At 41.3% G+C, this 17,067-nt stretch overlaps 3 protein-coding genes across 3 annotated transcripts; all 3 read left to right on the top strand.

The window, feature by feature from the left end:
* Positions 1-1,001: 1,001 nt before the first annotated feature.
* Positions 1,002-2,216, top strand: LOC306710741 (heat shock protein beta-1-like; the record flags this gene model as incomplete). Its single annotated transcript, XM_079179420.1, has 3 exons — positions 1,002-1,392; positions 1,497-1,560; positions 1,687-2,216. 3 exons carry the CDS (start codon positions 1,002-1,004, stop codon positions 1,844-1,846), a joined length of 615 nt encoding a protein of 204 aa, XP_079035546.1. The 3' UTR covers positions 1,847-2,216.
* A 4,661-nt stretch (positions 2,217-6,877) lies between these two features.
* On the top strand, positions 6,878-11,536 carry taok3b (TAO kinase 3b; the record flags this gene model as incomplete). Its single annotated transcript, XM_079178540.1, has 7 exons — positions 6,878-7,063; positions 7,169-7,297; positions 7,391-7,594; positions 8,550-8,789; positions 9,470-9,682; positions 9,955-10,137; positions 11,375-11,536. The coding sequence occupies 7 exons, from the start codon at positions 6,878-6,880 to the stop codon at positions 11,534-11,536; spliced, it is 1,317 nt and encodes a 438-aa protein (XP_079034666.1).
* Positions 11,537-14,099: 2,563 nt separating this feature from the next.
* On the top strand, positions 14,100-16,733 carry m17 (IL-6 subfamily cytokine M17; the record flags this gene model as incomplete). Its single annotated transcript, XM_079179288.1, has 3 exons — positions 14,100-14,112; positions 15,954-16,102; positions 16,269-16,733. The coding sequence occupies 3 exons, from the start codon at positions 14,100-14,102 to the stop codon at positions 16,731-16,733; spliced, it is 627 nt and encodes a 208-aa protein (XP_079035414.1).
* Between the last annotated feature and the right edge of the window lie 334 nt (positions 16,734-17,067).

Consider the following 17,067-nt stretch of genomic DNA (forward strand, 5'->3'; position numbering starts at 1 on the left):
ATACCGCAACAACTATTGCAATGAACTACTAAATAGTAATCACAAACCTTCAGTAGAATGCAGTGTGAGAAAGCTAAAACTGAAGAAAAGTTTGGTTGGTAGCTAGCAGGCTATATCCAGCAAAAGTGAACTGTCAACGAGCCTCGGTCTGCAGACGACATGCTCGAATTTGGATGAGTGCAGATGGAAAGGTAACAGATATTGCCTCATTAATAAATACCATTCCTCTCTGATGGCAAAAGGCTTGATTTATTCCTCTGAAGCTCAGTTCATTATTTATACAACATAACACCCATGAAGACCTGGCTCTAGATGCAAAATTCCCCACCACCACTCGACTGTGTCAGTGCCCATCACTTTGTCCTGAATGTAAACACGCCCTTTATCGTTGTAATTTGCCCGGCATGCTCATCATTTGTTTATTCCGGCTTGAGTTGTTTTTCTTCAATCTTGTGTTGAGAAACTGGAAGTTACTCTGTTGTTTACCGTGTGACTCCGCTTGTACGTGCTGTTCCCTCACATAACACAAGGCTGTGAGTTATATGGACAAAGAGCACCAGTATGTGACAAGACTGCAGAGGCCACGGCTGAATAAACTGTCTGCTTGCTGCTTCCAGAGTCATTCGCCAACAACTTGCCACAGACACTCCAGAGATATAAATAAAGAATAGTTAGCATTATCCTCTCCAGGTCCCGGGGCAACGGAGGAGTAACACACCAGCTCATGACATACCGAGTCATTCTCGTCCCTTAGATCACACTTGATGCTGGACAAGTGTTAGAATGACTCCGCTGGGTATATATGTGTGTGAGTAGAGCAGTACAGATGCCAAAGCAGCCTTTTCCTCAGACCTCCAGCTCACTTTCTGTCGAGAACAGAAATACAGCTGCCCATTGTTGAGTGCTCAGGTCATCAATCTAGACTTGTTTGTTAGGGTGGAGCTTCAGGCTTTTGCAGTTTCAACATCCTTTCCCTTCATTCGGACCTTATTTCCTAGGATATGGAGGAACAAAATAAAATATTATCCCGTCCCATTTTCCGCCGAGATGTGACCTGGGATCCTTTCCCAAACTGGACGCAGCCGAGTCGAATCTTTACGCAGGACTTTGGCCTCCCTCCTTTCCTGGACCCTAGTGATGTGGACTGGATTGACTGGTCCAAGAGGAGACTGGCCTCTTTCTCCTGGCCCGGGTACGCACAAACTCCCCTTCTGCCTCCATTCAGTGGCCAGCACTCTGCAGGGTTGAACCAAAGGGGTCCGAGACAACTAGCAAGTGGAGTGTCAGAGATCCAAACAGGGCAGGACAGCTGGAAGATTAACCTGGACGTCAATCACTTCTCGCCTGAGGAAATTACAATCACAACCAAGGAGGGTTATTTGCAAATATCAGGTACACTGCACATGATTCTCTGATGTCCCACAAGCTATATTTGAGATGTGACAAAAAGTATACCGTGCCTGATCTTTAACATTCGTTTCTTTTTTCATTACAAGGAAATCATGAAGAAAGGCAGGATGATCATGGATCTGTTTCACGGTGCTTCACCCGGAAATACAAGTAAGTCGTCTCTGAGAATGTGAGGAATTTTGAAAAGAATGATCTTCCTGTGGTTCAATGTGGTATTGTATGATGACACATATAAGGCAAGAGGTCAACATAAACAGAACTCCTCTTCTCTTCAAGGCTGCCAAAGGGGGTGGACTCGCAACACATCAGCTCTTCGCTGTCCGGTGATGGAGTTCTGTCCGTGGAGGCCCCCGCTCCAGGGACATCCACCAGCAACCCACCCAATGAGGTTGTGATACCGGTTCAGATCAAACTGACGCAGGACGGTGAAAAGTGAAACCAGTAAGCAAGAATTTGAAACTACAACGAGATGTTGCCCCGGTTGTGTAGAGCAACGTTTGCAGCACTGGCATGAAAAAAAAGGCAGAACTAGTCTGTTGTAGTGTTTTCCTGCTATAACACACTGATATTGTAATATCAACGGTACAATATCATTACATTTGGTTTCACAATTAAATGCGCACTCATCAATATAATACAGAATCAACTCTGAAAATAAGGAATTATTTTTCGCTTGTCATCGCTTATAAATGGATTAGCATGACCGTGTATTCCTAACAACATACCATCATGTTTTCATGCTCTTATAATATCTTAATGATATAAAATACAAGCTAGCAGCTGTAGTTGTGACCTTACATGACTTAAGGGACTGTGGAGATGATAGCTGACAATACTGGCCAAGAATGGACAGAGGAAAATGAACTATTTATATCCAAACTTTATAACAAAAAGGTCAAGTTGTGCTTCTGTGTAACATGGCAAGACAATTAAATATTGATTTGGTTTGATTTTGCTTGTGAAGAAAAGAAACATTGTAAAAAGCTGTAACATAGATTTTGTGTGCTTGTCCTGAAAGTTGTACATTGATGTATTGATTAACCAGCCTAATAAAGCTGTCCGGATGTATCTGCCAAAAATGTATTAAACAGCTTCTGCCATATAAATAAAGAATGTGATTTTATCCTTTAGTGTTCTCTATGAGTGATACATTTGTTAGCAGATTATAGGATTCATAGAAACCTGTATTGATTATTCATCCATTGCTCTATTTCTGATGGCTTTCCGGAACGTTATTATCAAATGGTCCACAAGAGGGCACTGAAGTCCTGTTTAGTGTAATATAGTTTCCTCTTTGAGAGACAGTTTTGACTTTAGTATTTCAGTTGATTTGATTTATTAAGGTAGAGATTCATCAAGTTTCTCTCAAAGAATATCTATATCCTACAAATGAGCTGTTTTAAGTTTATTCCACCAAATTAATTTATTTTAAATTCACTGTAGTCAATGGTGGTCTTCTACAAGCCACGTGATGGCAAACTTTAAAACAAATGCACAACAGCCTGGAGCTGGATGAAATGAAGGTGTTTGATAACTGAGAAATTATACATTAATGTAACATTAAACTGCATTAGAGGCTAAAATGTACAAGAGCAGAAGTCCGGGGCTCGGCTGATCTGATGAAGGCCACTCAGAAGTAAACAGTGACATCTACTGCTTGAACTAGGTATTACATGTTGACGTATCAGGAGTTACTATATTTGTACGGAATGTCAACACATGGATTATTGTAATGTTGGAAATACTGAGACAGATAGAGTGAAAAAAGGGGGGATTTTGTTTAAAATTGTGATTGCTTTTTTAGCTTGGTTTGGTGATTATTCAGCCAGTGGTTGGCTGAAAAGGAATCACTTAACAGCAATTTGATGATGTAACAAACAGTGGTTCAATTTAATTTGAGTAAAGGATGGCAAATGAAGTGTCACTTTAAGACGGAAGAGTGGCAGTCCTCTCGCTTGTTTGTGTATTTAGAAAACGAAAATAATATGGAGATGGAGGTTAGATGTTCATTTATAAGCAGCGCGGAGAAGATTTCTCTCACACATTTAATATGACCAAAGATAAATGTCTCTTCAAGCTGACACTATTGAGAAAATGTACAGATTCTTTAAGTAGCGTTACCAAATAAACATGTTCACAGTAATCTTTTGAGGTGTTACTTTTCATATTACATCTGAATCTATCCTTTTTGAGAAATTCAAGCATGCAGTGGTGAAATGTCCCTGCTCTTGCTTTGAGTTTCTCTTGTTCCAGATTGAAGCCAGCCGGGTGGGAAAACAATCACTTAAAATTGATTTTGGATTAAAGTTTTTGCAAATCAACAGTCATTTTTCCTTCTTTCATTCCTGCCCACACAGTGGAAAATGTACCTAAATTGATAATGTGTCAGTTTAGATACAGAGGAGCTTAACAGATCTTGAAATTGTCCCAGACAATTGGGTTAGTTTTGGCCAACAGACTCTTAACATGCATTTACACATCCATTAGAGTGCGACCCATGGAGTCACCCTCTGCTGCAGCCCCATCACCAATGTTCATATATAGAACCTGTATATAGCCTGTCATCCTTCATCCATCCATCGTCAACCTCACAGTTATTAACGGGGACACACGGGACCACCACTGGACCTGTCAGGCCCAAAGCCAAAAATAAGTTAACGTTTTTTTGTTGTTTTGTTTTTGTTTAAACTTAAAGTGGATCAGTAAAATGTACAGTAAGGTCCATTTTAATGAATGCATAACACCCTTTGATCTTTGATAAGACTCATGCATAGGCTAAATAAATACGCCAACGTTGAATATTGTGTTTACAAACAATACGCGGAACTTCTTGCATACTATGCCTTTAAGTGAAAGTGTGTAAAAGATGTAATTTTAGTGTTTGGATAAGTTGCTACAGTATACCATAACCCTAACCCTGTCACTAGGTGGGTGCTGAGGAGTTTTCAGGGCATTTGCTGGTAGCTACTAGCTGGTTGCGAAGGCGTTCCACGCGGTTTCTCGGAGGTCGGCGGATGAGGTGGTTTCCGTTGTAACTCCAGGTGGTTACCGGGAGTACTGCATGTGTGCTACGGTGTACTTTGTGTTTGCGGTCATAGAGGAAGTAGTGCTAGTCGTGGCAGCGGTGATGGCGACAGTTGCGATTTAGCGAAGTATATTCAGCACCATGGAGAGGGACACATGATCTCAATGTTTGTCTCTGTCGCCCTCCAGCGGCCACACAAAGTAATGACAGGAATAATACGAGTGGCAATTATAAAAATAGTAGGCTCTTTGCGTCATTAGTTCACCAAAAATACAAGTAATGTTCATAAATAAAAACATGAGTCTCACTGATGAAAAGAAGAGGAGCGTTGAAAAAAATGTATCATAAAGAAGGCTAATTTGTATTATTTTGTGAGTGTATTCCACCCATGCAATGAGCCATTCACAGGTTGGTATCATAAAGCTTTTCTCTTTTAAATATTTTAATATTATGGTACTGAAGGATTTAAAAAAAGAGTGGATTTTCTGAAAATATATAATAATAGTAATAATATCTTATGGATCCTATTTTTTTTTTAAACAAATACTGAATTACATTTAAGCTATACATATATAAGTGAACATTCTCATCATATTGGTTTCTATTTCTGAAAATGTATCTTGTGATAGAGCCTGCAGTGAAATAACTTTAGGCTGGTTGGCTGTAGTATTGCGGTGTCTCTTTAAAGGAAGGGGGAGTGTAGAAGAGGGACAGAGGAAAGAGATGAATAGAAGGCACCAGAACCACCTACCATGACCAAGTGCGCTGTAAATGTAGGACAGAAATTCGAGTGGAATACAAACGGATCATCAAGCGACATATTCGAGGGAAAACCATGTTTGGATGTGCCTTATCTGACTCCAATCTTTTTAAATATGGTACCACATGCGATCATTGGAACACAGGAAAAGTATTTTTCCTCCCAAACATTTCTTGCATTTTGAAACGGAAAAGACGAGTGGCAGTAAAATACATCCCTGTGCTATCTTTCTCCGAGTGTCAATGGTAGGCATTGCATAATTCAACCTTATCCACCGGAGCCATTTGGTTCCTTCTCTTTGAGGAGAGGGGGACGCCAGAAAAAAAAAAAACCCGACTACATCCAGTAGCTGCCTTCTCGGTGGTGCCTGCAATTGTTTAGCAATGCCCTTTTCTCCCGTAGGAAGAACTTGCAGACAGTAGCGGGGGAACAAGCAGGGGAAGGATGCATTTAAAGCTGGATGTGTGCTGCATTCAGGGAGATTCGGCAATAATAGCAGCTCTAGCAGAAACAGCGAGTGCGGAGGGCCTGGGAAGCACCCAGCCCCACTATCTCCTCCTTTTCCTCCCCCCCTGCAGGACCATGCTTGCGTGAGGGATGAGGCTGTGCACAGGGACACCAGGCCAGAGCTGCGGCCTACTTCTCACAAGAGCCGGTCTCTCGACTGCAAGATCTGTGAACACATTGCCACCATCAAATCAGCATCTTTGGTACGCAGCTCCCCCCCCCCCCCTCTCTCCCTCTCCCCCTCTCTCTCTCTCGCTCTCTCTCTCGCCCGCCCTCTCTCTCTCTCTCTCTCTCTCTCCCTCTTTCCGTTTGCATGCAAAAAAAAAAAACCCGCTGGTGCTCGCGCGCGTGTGTTAGTGTATGTGTGCGTGTATGCGTGCTGGCGGCGGGAGGTGAGGAGGGGAGGGGAGGGGAGAGGGAGGGGGGGTGTCTGTGTTCTCAGCTGTACATCTGTAGTCATGGCAACCAGATCCTGTTAATGGATGTCATATTTTCCGTCCTCAGCTTCCCTCTCTGCCTCTGCTTGTATGTGTGTGCATTGCATTTATATGTATTCCATTTAAATCTCTGCCCCGACGCCTATTACCAGAGAGGTTGAGTTTTTGTCAGATTGGTGCATTTATACATCTTCTCTCATGCCTGTCTCAAATAGTCATTTTACAGAATGAGCCTAACAGTGGTTCCATATATTATAAATGTTACGTTTGGAGCTTTGATGATTGGTGGATTCATTCATGTTGCTTTCTAGTGTTAAGGAGTTGACTCTGATCAAGAGTATGAATGGGATTAAACAGCAGAGCCTCTGTATATTGATGAACTTCACCTCTTTTGTGTGACACTGATGCTGAAAGACATTGATACTGTCAACCCTAAAGGATTGTCAGATGTGTGTATCAAACCGTGCTAACTTCTTGGGTTATCGTGGATGTGTAGTAATCTGAAAACTGTTTACTTTCCAGTTTGCAGAAATGTTGTTTGCACTCCACTGTAGGTGGTCTGTTTGTAGACAGTGGCCTCTGACTAACCAGCTGTATGTCTTCCTTTATTCCACCTGATTTCACCATGGCAGTTGCTTCTCTCTGCCCGCTCGGTTTCTTTTACTTCCTGCTTCCTGTGTTCCCTAGGTCATCAGGTAGATCCAGGAGCATGAGCAGGACTTTGAGCTGCGGGAGCAGATGTCTGGGTATAAGCGCATGCGGCGGCAGCACCAGAAGCAGCTGATCGCCCTGGAGAACAGGCTAAAGGCCGAGATGGATGAGCATAGGCTCCGGTTGCAGAAGGAATTAGAGACACATGCGAACAACACTTACATTGAGCTGGAAAGACTGGCCAAACGCCACACTGCTCAAACAGACAAAGAGGTAAAGCCTTAACAGCAAGCACCAATGAATGATGACGTGTGTCTGTACAGGCATTAAGAGATCATTAAAGGGTGTTCATTTAAATACTTGAATGTCTGTTCACAGATGAAGTCCGTTGCAGCTGAAGAGAGGAGGATCCAGCAACAGATTGTTGCTCAGCAAAAAAGAGAGCTGACTACTTTCTTAGAGAATCAGAAAAAGGAGTACCGGCTTTGCAAAGACAAGATCAAAGAAGTAAATATCACAAACAAATACAAAGCAAAGTGTATTGTCCCTCACATTATATCATTTCAACATGAAACACATTTCCGTTTATTGGTGTTACAGGAGATGAGCGAAGACCCTGGTACACCCAAGGAGGAGAAGCAGGAGCGTCTGTCCAGGCACAAAGAAACAATACAGCGCTCTCAGGCGGAGGAGGAAGCTCACCTGTTGGCCCAGCAGAGGCTGGTCTACGACCGGAGCTGCAGGGCCCTCAAACGCCGGAGTCTGGTCAGGAAGCACGAGTTTGAACAGGAGCAACTGAGAGAGGTAACGTGATCTACTGACATCACATCACAACATGTGTGAGCAGACTGTGCAGACAACCTCAAAATGAAATACGACTATTGGTGTTTTCAGAAGACGTTTGGACACAGGAATCTTTTGTGAAATAACAGTCGGTGATGACTAAATCAATACCAGATTTCAGAGAAATAACGGTTTCTTTATGGTGTCATTGATTAAAATGCCCAGGATAAGATGATTATGAATCATTTGTTGATGATTGTTTGATTACGTATGCATAAGTGATTTCTTCAAACTACTTTGACTAACTTTTCAAAAATCCAGTGATATTCAATTTACATTTGTTATGACATGAAACTGAAAAAAAAAGCAAATCCTCACATTGAACCTGAAACCAACAACGATTTGGGATTATTTTCCAAAACTACATTTCCACAGTAGGAAAGGCTGCCAACAATGCGGTGAACATGGCGGCCGTCAGAGCAACCCACATTATGTAGATCAAAATGTCTCATTCCCACCCTGCAAAACATTTTCAGAAATTGTATTTTCTAACGCTTCAAACTGTCCACTGACAACAAGAATGCAGAATTCTGCATTTTAACGCTGTGTTTAACAGCAAGAGTGGGCCACCATCACTAACATCATACAAAATGAATACACTTTTATGAAATATAACATTAACCTAAAGGTAAATAGAGCGTAGGCACCAAATTACATGCAACAATTATAGTGTGACTATTGCTAAGACCATCATTTCCTAATTGAATTGATCAAAAGACGAGTTTCAGTCTGGATGACTTGCTACCTTGGGTAAACAACGTCTTTGTGAAACCTTGTAATCGTTACTTATTTTAAGTTGTATCAAAGAAGACACTACATCTATGAAATGAAATATCAGCTAAAAGAAGAGGACCTAAGCTGAATTTGCGCATGTTGTCATTAAAAAAACGACCTTACATCAAACTTGTTGTCCCAGGAGCTGAACAAGAAGAGGACCCAGAAGGAGATGGAGCATGCCTTGATGATCCGGCAGGACGAGTCCACCCAGGACATGGAGCGCAGGCAGCTGCAGATGCTGCAGAAGCTGCGCATTGAACTCATGCGGCTGCAGCACCAGACAGAGCTGGAAAACCAGGAGGAGTACAACGGCCGGCGGCAGAGAGAGCTACACAGGAAACACACTCTGGAGCAGCGGCAGCAGCCCAGAAACCTCAAGGTGCCTGGGACTTTCTCTTTCCAACTATGTGGTTATTTAGTGAGTTGATACCCAGAAAACCTGGTGAGGTTTTAAAAGTTTGTTGACAAAAGGGACGAGACATGTTTCGACAGGAAGATTACATCATGGGTTTGATATGAAAGCTCTGCAGGTACTGTACATCAGTCCCCTCTGCTGTTCTCCACCTCTTACTTTTGGTTTGCCTAAAACGTAGCTGGTATTCTAGTTCTAAATTGCCCATCGCAAATATGTCGAAAAAAACCCCCATGACAACTGCCTCAAAAACATTTCTGATATCTTTCACAGATTTAAATCTTCTCTCCCACCTCAGTCTATTGACGCTTTTTGTTTTTGTTTGAGCTCCAGTGTTGAGCAGTGAAAGCTCACTTTCTCTATGCAAACATGTTCAATGTCACTGCAAGAAATAAATAAATAAATCCATTGATTTACATTTTTTATTTAAAAAAAAATGATCAACAGGTGGAATTAAATGCATGCAAGTTGTTTGTGAGTCAAATTAAGAGAGATATTGCAAGAGAGACCAACTGTTAACTGTTACATTTTGTTATCGTCAAGTGAGTATTTCTTTTGCCTCAATGTTAAAGTCAAAATGAACCAGTAACAACAATCACCTGTGATTTGATGCCTTTTGTTTGTCTTTCTCTTTCAACCCTCTGGAGATGCTGGAGATGCAGATCAAGAAACAGTTCCAGGATACCTGCAAGGTGCAGAACAAGCAGTACAAAGCTCTTAGGAACCATCAGCTGGAGGTCTCTCCCAAAGGCGACCATAAGATTATCCTGAGGAGCCTAAAAGAGGAACAGACACGCAAGCTGGCCATACTGGCTGAGCAGTACGAGCAGAGCATCAACGAGATGATGGCCTCACAAGCGGTACGAGGATCCTGAGGCATCTTGTCATGAATAGCAGAAGTGGGCCTCATTCATCCTTTGTATGTTGTATATTTACTTGTAGAAGACATTCGCTCTTCACTTCAGACTAACGGTAACGGTCACAACTATGTGCATCGGCTATTTGCAACCTCATCGCGCATATTTGAATTTTTAGAGCCCCAACATATTTGGCCTGTGGTTTGATAAACGAGGCCCAACCTATGCTTGTTGTTAATGTGTTTGTAACTACCTCCGTCTCGCTGGGCCTGTAGATGCGATTAGACGCAGAGCAGGAAATGGAGTGCCAGGCCCTGAAGCAGCAGCTGAAGCAAGAGATGGAGCTCCTGGACGCCTACCAGAGAAAAACCAAGTCACAGATGGAGACCCAACACGAGCGAGAGCAGCAGAAACTTGAGCAGAAGGTCTCCATACGCAGAGCGCACCTTGAACAGAAGGTAGGTTTCAGATCGAAGCCTTTTTAAAATACTCTGTATTAATACAGCATGACACCGTTATGTTTGAAGAAATGACCCCTGGATGGATAAATGTCCAGAGAGAGACACCTGTTGAGAGCTGCAGCTTTGTTGGGAATCTTTTACAAATAGGTGCACTGATAGTGACCACAAACACAAATGTGTTGAGGGGTTCAGTTACCTGGATATGCAAGTTTGCAGCTGGGAAGGAAGTGAGGGGTTTCCCTCCAACTCCTTATGGTTGGTTGGGATTGCACAGTTGAGGGTGACGTGTCACTTTGTCCTACTGGTGAAGCTCATCGCTGGCAGGTGACTCTGGAGCTCTGCAGCGTTCCTCAGGTAAGTAAAAAGGGCTGCAATGAAGCAAAAGTAAAGTAAATTGTTTGTTATAAATTGTTTGTTGTAAAAACTTTGCACATGGGGTGGTGCTCGAGGAAAAGCAATAGGGTCTTCTATTATTAAAATGTTGTGTTCTTTGTTTTGTTTACATTGGCTTTACTTCATTGTTATGGAGTCCCACAGAGCCCATCACTGCTGTAAGATAGGAAAATCAGGTTCTTTGTTCAGATATTCTTAGCCATGCCGGTGATATGGGCCTCGAGATGGCAATGTTGATCGGTTGGTCCACCACTTTGGTCCAGACTGCAAAATTAATAAACTATTGGATGGATTGTCATGAAATTCGTTACACAATATATACATGTCTCCCTCAGGATAAGGGGATCATCATCAGGTCAAAAATATTACTTCTTCAACTGTAACTTAACTTTAACTTGTCCCTCAACTGTACATTGGGTTTAGGGCTAATTAGCAAAAATTAACACATTAAGATAAATCAAGATGTTGAGCAAGTATACTGTACAATACAGTAAGACCCAACCACAAACGAGTTTCAGTTTAGTTTTCAGTTTACTATCACACACTGAACACAAAGAGAATCCTCACATTTGAGAGGCTTGACCAGGTCTAGTTGCATGATAATTTCATGCTGATTGACACTTTAACTGGTAGTTTCAGCTTTAATGTGGCCCTAAAGGAAAACCACCACTAACTGTAAGATTCATTCTACACAAAATGTTCTGTCAATCTGGCTAATAACCGGGACGTCTTACTGTGAAAGTGCTGGAGTTACAGAGCCGCGTCTCTAGCAGGGCAAACAATGAGGTTAAAGTTAGAGTCCATATAACGAAATAACCGCCATCACGTTTTTCGATTTCAGATTGAAGAGGAACTGGCTGCACTTCAGAAGGAACGCACCGAAAAGATCAAGCACTTATTGGAGCGTCAGGACAGAGAAATTAACACTTTTGAGACAGAAAGTAGAAGCCTCGGCTTTGGAAGCCTGGAATCTCTGGACTTCCCCAAAGAAGACAACAGATGAAAGTGGATTTATCTTTAGAGGACAACATATCCGTGCCCTTTTTTTGCGTCCACTTGACAGTTTGTCACGTCCACGGTGGCAAAGCTGGATAACTTTCTCTATTGCTTTTCTTCTCTCTTAGATATTGCATCTTTGAATCGAGGTGTTACGTGCAATGAGAACTTCTTTTGTGAAAGGGAGGGGGGGGGGGGGGGGGGGAGTAAAAACAAAAGGAATCTACAACAACATGTCAATAAAAATCAAACCTAGTCAGTGTAACTCAAAACTTGTGTGTTTAAAAATAACAGACTCTTTCCTCCATGCCATTTCCTCCTTTTGGTATGAATTGAATAAATCAGGAAATTTTAGTAAAATTGGCACTTTGATATGTTTAAGTAGAAACCCATCATGTTCGTATGATGCTTAATGTGTGTGTTACATGGAGGGACATTGTGGAATGTGAGCTGCGGACTCCCCCGCGGTGTTAAGCTGCTTTGTCTTTTTTATTGGTTTTATTTGATTTTGTTCTATTTTATTTCATGCTCTGAATGTGAATATTACTGTATGGGGTCACTGGAAAGGTCAGAGTTTATTCTTTTTCTTTTGGTCATACTTCCATATTGTGCTTATGCATACAGTATACTGTGGTCCGTCACTTTTCTAGGCAACAGTTCTTACCCTTTCTTTTATTTGATATGTAGGGTCAATTGGCATTAGCTTGATCAATCTGTTTATCTTATCACAATTCAAGATCCCACTTGGTACAACTGCTTATTATTGCATGCACTTTAAGGACAAATTCAGGTTGTGAAGTGAAGCATGAATCTGTCAGAGATTTTAGCTGTTTGTAAATAAAAGCATTTTTTTTTGTTTTTGTTTTAAGCCTATGGATACTGGACATAAGCGCCATATTTGATATGATAATTTCACAAATGCCTTTATTTAAGTTGTGCCTGATGATTTTAGTTCCGTGTTTGTTATATCTATATTTTATTTACTGAGGCCGGCACCATTTTGTTTTTTGGTTTCATCCAAACTTGTGAATCATTTAATGTTCACTAATCAAAGTTCTTGTAAAGGAAAATGGTGAGAATTGTGCTGTATAACTTTTGATATGAATATTTGTACATGAGAATATAGCTAGAACATACAGAGACACTGGTCTATTACTGATAACAGAGCTTAACGATACAGATTTTGCTTCGTTTTTGTTTCATGATATAGAGATATGGTCAAACAATAGCTCAATATAAGCTATGTCAAATCACTAGACTCTCAGATTGTATAAATGCTGGTGGATGGAACCACAGACTTCTTATAATATCAGTACCGTGATCTTTAAGGGATAATGGTTCTACAAAAGCAAACACAACATGTGAGTCCAGATTGCATTTGAGGAATTAGTGTCTAATGATCAGATTTACATATTTTTTTGCCATGTTCATTATGGTCATTGAACAGGTTGCACAATGTTTCCATTAATCCTGAATGGAAAGATAATTGTTTGGTGCTTAATTTCTAATACCACCTTTAGCCTTGTAGTTTTTTGTCTTGGAGAGACGATTGATTTTTACAAAATGTAAACGTGAAGCATTTTGAAACCCCCTCTGAGTCAAAACACTACTAAGTTTTTTAAACACTCATGACATATTTAGAGTACCCCATGCAGTGAAATCCTCTAAAAATGAAGTATATGTATGAAAAAATAAATACTATTTTATCACAGGTCAGCTTTTGAAACATTGTTTAATGTGGTGGTCTTGAATGCAACCCCGTTATGTTTGGCAGGTTAACTCTTCCCCTGTTTTTCTTTTCTTTTCATTCCAGAGCCACGACTTGTATTAATGTTTGGTCATGTTCCTCACAGGGCTGAAAGGTGGAAGACGCCCCCTGAATTATCAAAGTATTATAAATCGAGGAATATTATGACATTCTATTTCTGATGGCAATAGAACTTAAATGCTCTTGTTTTACACATAGAAACCTAAAACACTGAATTTGTTTGACCAGAGTGTGTTCTGAAGTTGAATGGCGCCTCCTGATTTTTTCAGCTTTTTACATTTTCACAAACTTTCTGAAATTTGATGAAAAAGTTTCTCATATGCAGTAAGGCCTTTTGTCTGGTCACATATAACTGAAGCCTTGCAGACAAATGGTTCCATAAAAAAGTGCTATTGGGGTGCTTGAATAAGGTTTGCCTGAGCTTCAGAACGGTTATGAACCTTACAATTTGTGTGAATTCTAAGTTACTAGAAAGATGTATTTAGTTAGAATAAAGGGGACTTTCCTAAACAACCTTATCACCATTTCCTGTGCAGTTCAAAGACAAAATAAAAGAGATTCTGTTGAAAAAAAGAGTCTCAATCAACATCCTGCATCTTATGACAGTGCATTTCATTGTTTGTGGTTGAATTTCCTTGTAATGCTCGCTTATTTTGACGAGGACTTCTCACTTTTCATTTTCTTTGGTGTGATGTGACGGCTGTGACCTTACATTATGTCAAATGCTGTTTATTGTAATTTACTGTAAATCTACAAACACACATGCATATCAAAGATAACTTGTGAAAACCAGAACCTTGAAATGGGAACAAGAGGTGAGAGGGAAGTTACACTGCCGAGCGCCCAGTGTTTTTAGGCTTCCTTACATTTCAGGGTAAACTTGCTTGATTTAGGGTGTTGATTGGGGGCTTTTTTGGGGCATGCCTCTAATGTAAACGCTGGCAGGAATGCGACTGTATTTTCCTTGAACTGTCGGCGTCTGCGGCACCATCTGCAGCCGTTGCCCACCTCACCACAACCCCTCTTTTATCCCCTGGGGCAACTGGAAAGCCCCGAGGATAGGCAGTAGAGTGGTTAGCCTCTACCTGCCGTAGTGCTGACAGTGTTGTGGTACGTCGAGTTCCCCCTGTCTTTTTCTCAAGTAGTCAGTGGTTTGACAGAGTTGTGGCATCTAGTGTGCACGTCTGAAACAAAGACGAGATTACCATCAGAAAAACACGGCAATCGGGTCAGCTCTTAGTGGGCCGTGTGCTGACCTCTCGTTAACCCTGCGATGCAGACAGCAGGCGAAACACATCACAGGGTGTCTCCAAGCGGAGGTGATCATCATTTGTGGTGGTGACAAAGATGAGATTAGACAAGACATGAAAAACCCAGTTTGTGTTATATTCGCATTTGACATAATCCTCCTGGTCCCTCCTCACATACCGCTTGAACTAATCACCGGAGGATGCAGCACCATAATATGTCACAGTGATGTCATCCCCTGATAATGCGAGCCAGCGCTGCAGAAGCAGAAATGAACTTGTGATGTGATGACAGTGACATCTTGCCTACTTCAGCTACGCAGACCCTCCCTTTTATACGCACTTGTAAAAGTTTCTGATTGAGAAATGCATTTCCGGTGACTTTGCCAGCTTCCTGCTTAAACGGCCCCGTGAACAATATTGCTGCAAAGAGACACGCATGGCCTGAGGAGCAGTTGTCAATTGTTGTGACACAATTCTACATCAAAATGAGTCTACTTTATAGGGATTATTTTCTATAAACTGTGTCAAAATGTATGCTGACCTCAGCGTTTAAATCACTTGTACGCATGCCTGACATGTTTTTCTAAAAATCAGCGATTTAAATATATCACATTTCTAGTATATTTTTCCATGCTCAAATAAAAAGGAAGTACCATTAAAAATACTCTGTGCTACACTGCATGGTCACTAATAATAATAATTAGACAACGTCCCTACATGCCCGCATGTGACCAGACATGTAGAGACGTGGCCCACATGTCTAATATAGAGGAAAGAGAAGAAAAAAAATGCACAACTGACATTCTGGGAAATTTGGTTGCCTCACAAAGTGCACGTCATTTCCTCCTGTGACAAATGTGTGGTTTCTGTCTTTTAAAAAAAAAAGTTTTAAAGGAGTGTGTTTATGAGGAGTCCGTGCAATTCGCCTGTGATTCTGAGAGGAGAATGAATGGTCATGTAAAGAGCATGCGCTTTCAACAGTTTATGGAAAAAGCAACAAGTAAGTTTCATTGCATCTACTTTTCTATTAGAATATTTTTTAAAACAATTGGTTACTCTCAGTGTTGTGAAACTGACTGAAGTGTGAGATTTAACGGTTTCACAGGTTTTGAACACAGTCTAGTTCTTTCTAAAGGAGTGAATTAGTTTTTAAATTGGCACATTTTTAAACAGACTGACATTGTTTGTTGGCACCGAAACATACTTTAACCACAGTATATGGTTCTATTAAATGTCTGAACCGGTAATATCGCAGACTTCTGGTGCCCTTTTCTTTCTTGCTGAATATATGCAAAGTGGAAAGTCTGTTGTAATCACCCCTGCCTTACACTTGTGGCTTTCAAATGAGGTTCCCCTCACCACTGGGATGTTGGATAACCTTAACTGACCAGTTCCTTTCTCCGCAGCGTTACTCTCTCTCCTGCTGGTTATGGCTGTTGATTCATCAAGAACTGTGGCTGCAAGCAGAAACCAGCAGTGTGGGAATTCTCTGCTGCAGACTTTGAAGCTAACCAGACTGGTACAGAAGGAATCTGTCGACCTAATCAAAACATATGTGAGTGCAGACTTAGAAGTGCTGTATCCTAATTTGCTGTGTTATATCCTCATCTGCTTGTTCAGCGCTCTGCCCTTTTACCTTCTTTTAGAACACAATGTGCATGCTATTCATGGTCCTCCTGAAGACTTGTGGCTTAATGAATATCTGATCTTTTGTTTTGCAGAAAGCCTCTCAAGGAGAAATGTCAGAGCTGTTCTGCAAGGTGTCCGTTAACAACGTCCCTGACCCCAACATCTCCGGCCTGGAGCCCTCAGAGAGGCTAATGAGCGTCTACACACATCTCCAAGACTTCTTCCCGCATCTCAAACGGGTGTACGAGCAGCAGACGGACTTACAGTCACCCACGAGCCCGCTGCTGACGGACCTGAGCCAGGTCAACGCTAGCAGCAGGAACCTGGCTGCTCTCATAAACGACTTCTATCAGTGCCTCTTCCCAAACCTGCCTGTGCCAGAGCCAGCGGGAGGGCCGACAACACTACCTCCACCTCAGAACGTCTTCCAGCAGAAGGTCTACGGCTGTGTGGTCCTGAAGACCTACAAGGAGTTGCTGTCAAATGTTTCTCGAGAACTGAGGACTCTAAAAAGCAAAGTTTGCAGAAGGAGGACACAAATGAACACGCTTTTCTGAGGATGACTTAAGGCTGGCCCTAGACAGTCAGTTTTCAACAACAGAATTAAAGACTTTAAAAGATAAGTGAGTATGAAGGTGGCTGGTACATCAGTGTAATTGAAGCCTATTTATGGTATTTAATAGTTATGATTTCATAATTTAACAATGATATTTATTTTCTTGTTTCCAATAAGAGGAATGTTGATAAAAGATCAAGAGTGTGAAGGTATCTCTATGCAAGATATGTATATTTAATTTGTCTTATATGTTATGTAAGGTTCTACTTCACTGATGTATTATTATGATTATTAAAAGATACTTTGCAGCTGCACTTCTTTATGATCTTAGTCTT

Source organism: Pholis gunnellus (assembly GCF_910591455.1).
Source record: "Pholis gunnellus genome assembly, chromosome: 18".
NCBI lineage: Eukaryota > Metazoa > Chordata > Actinopteri > Perciformes > Pholidae > Pholis > Pholis gunnellus.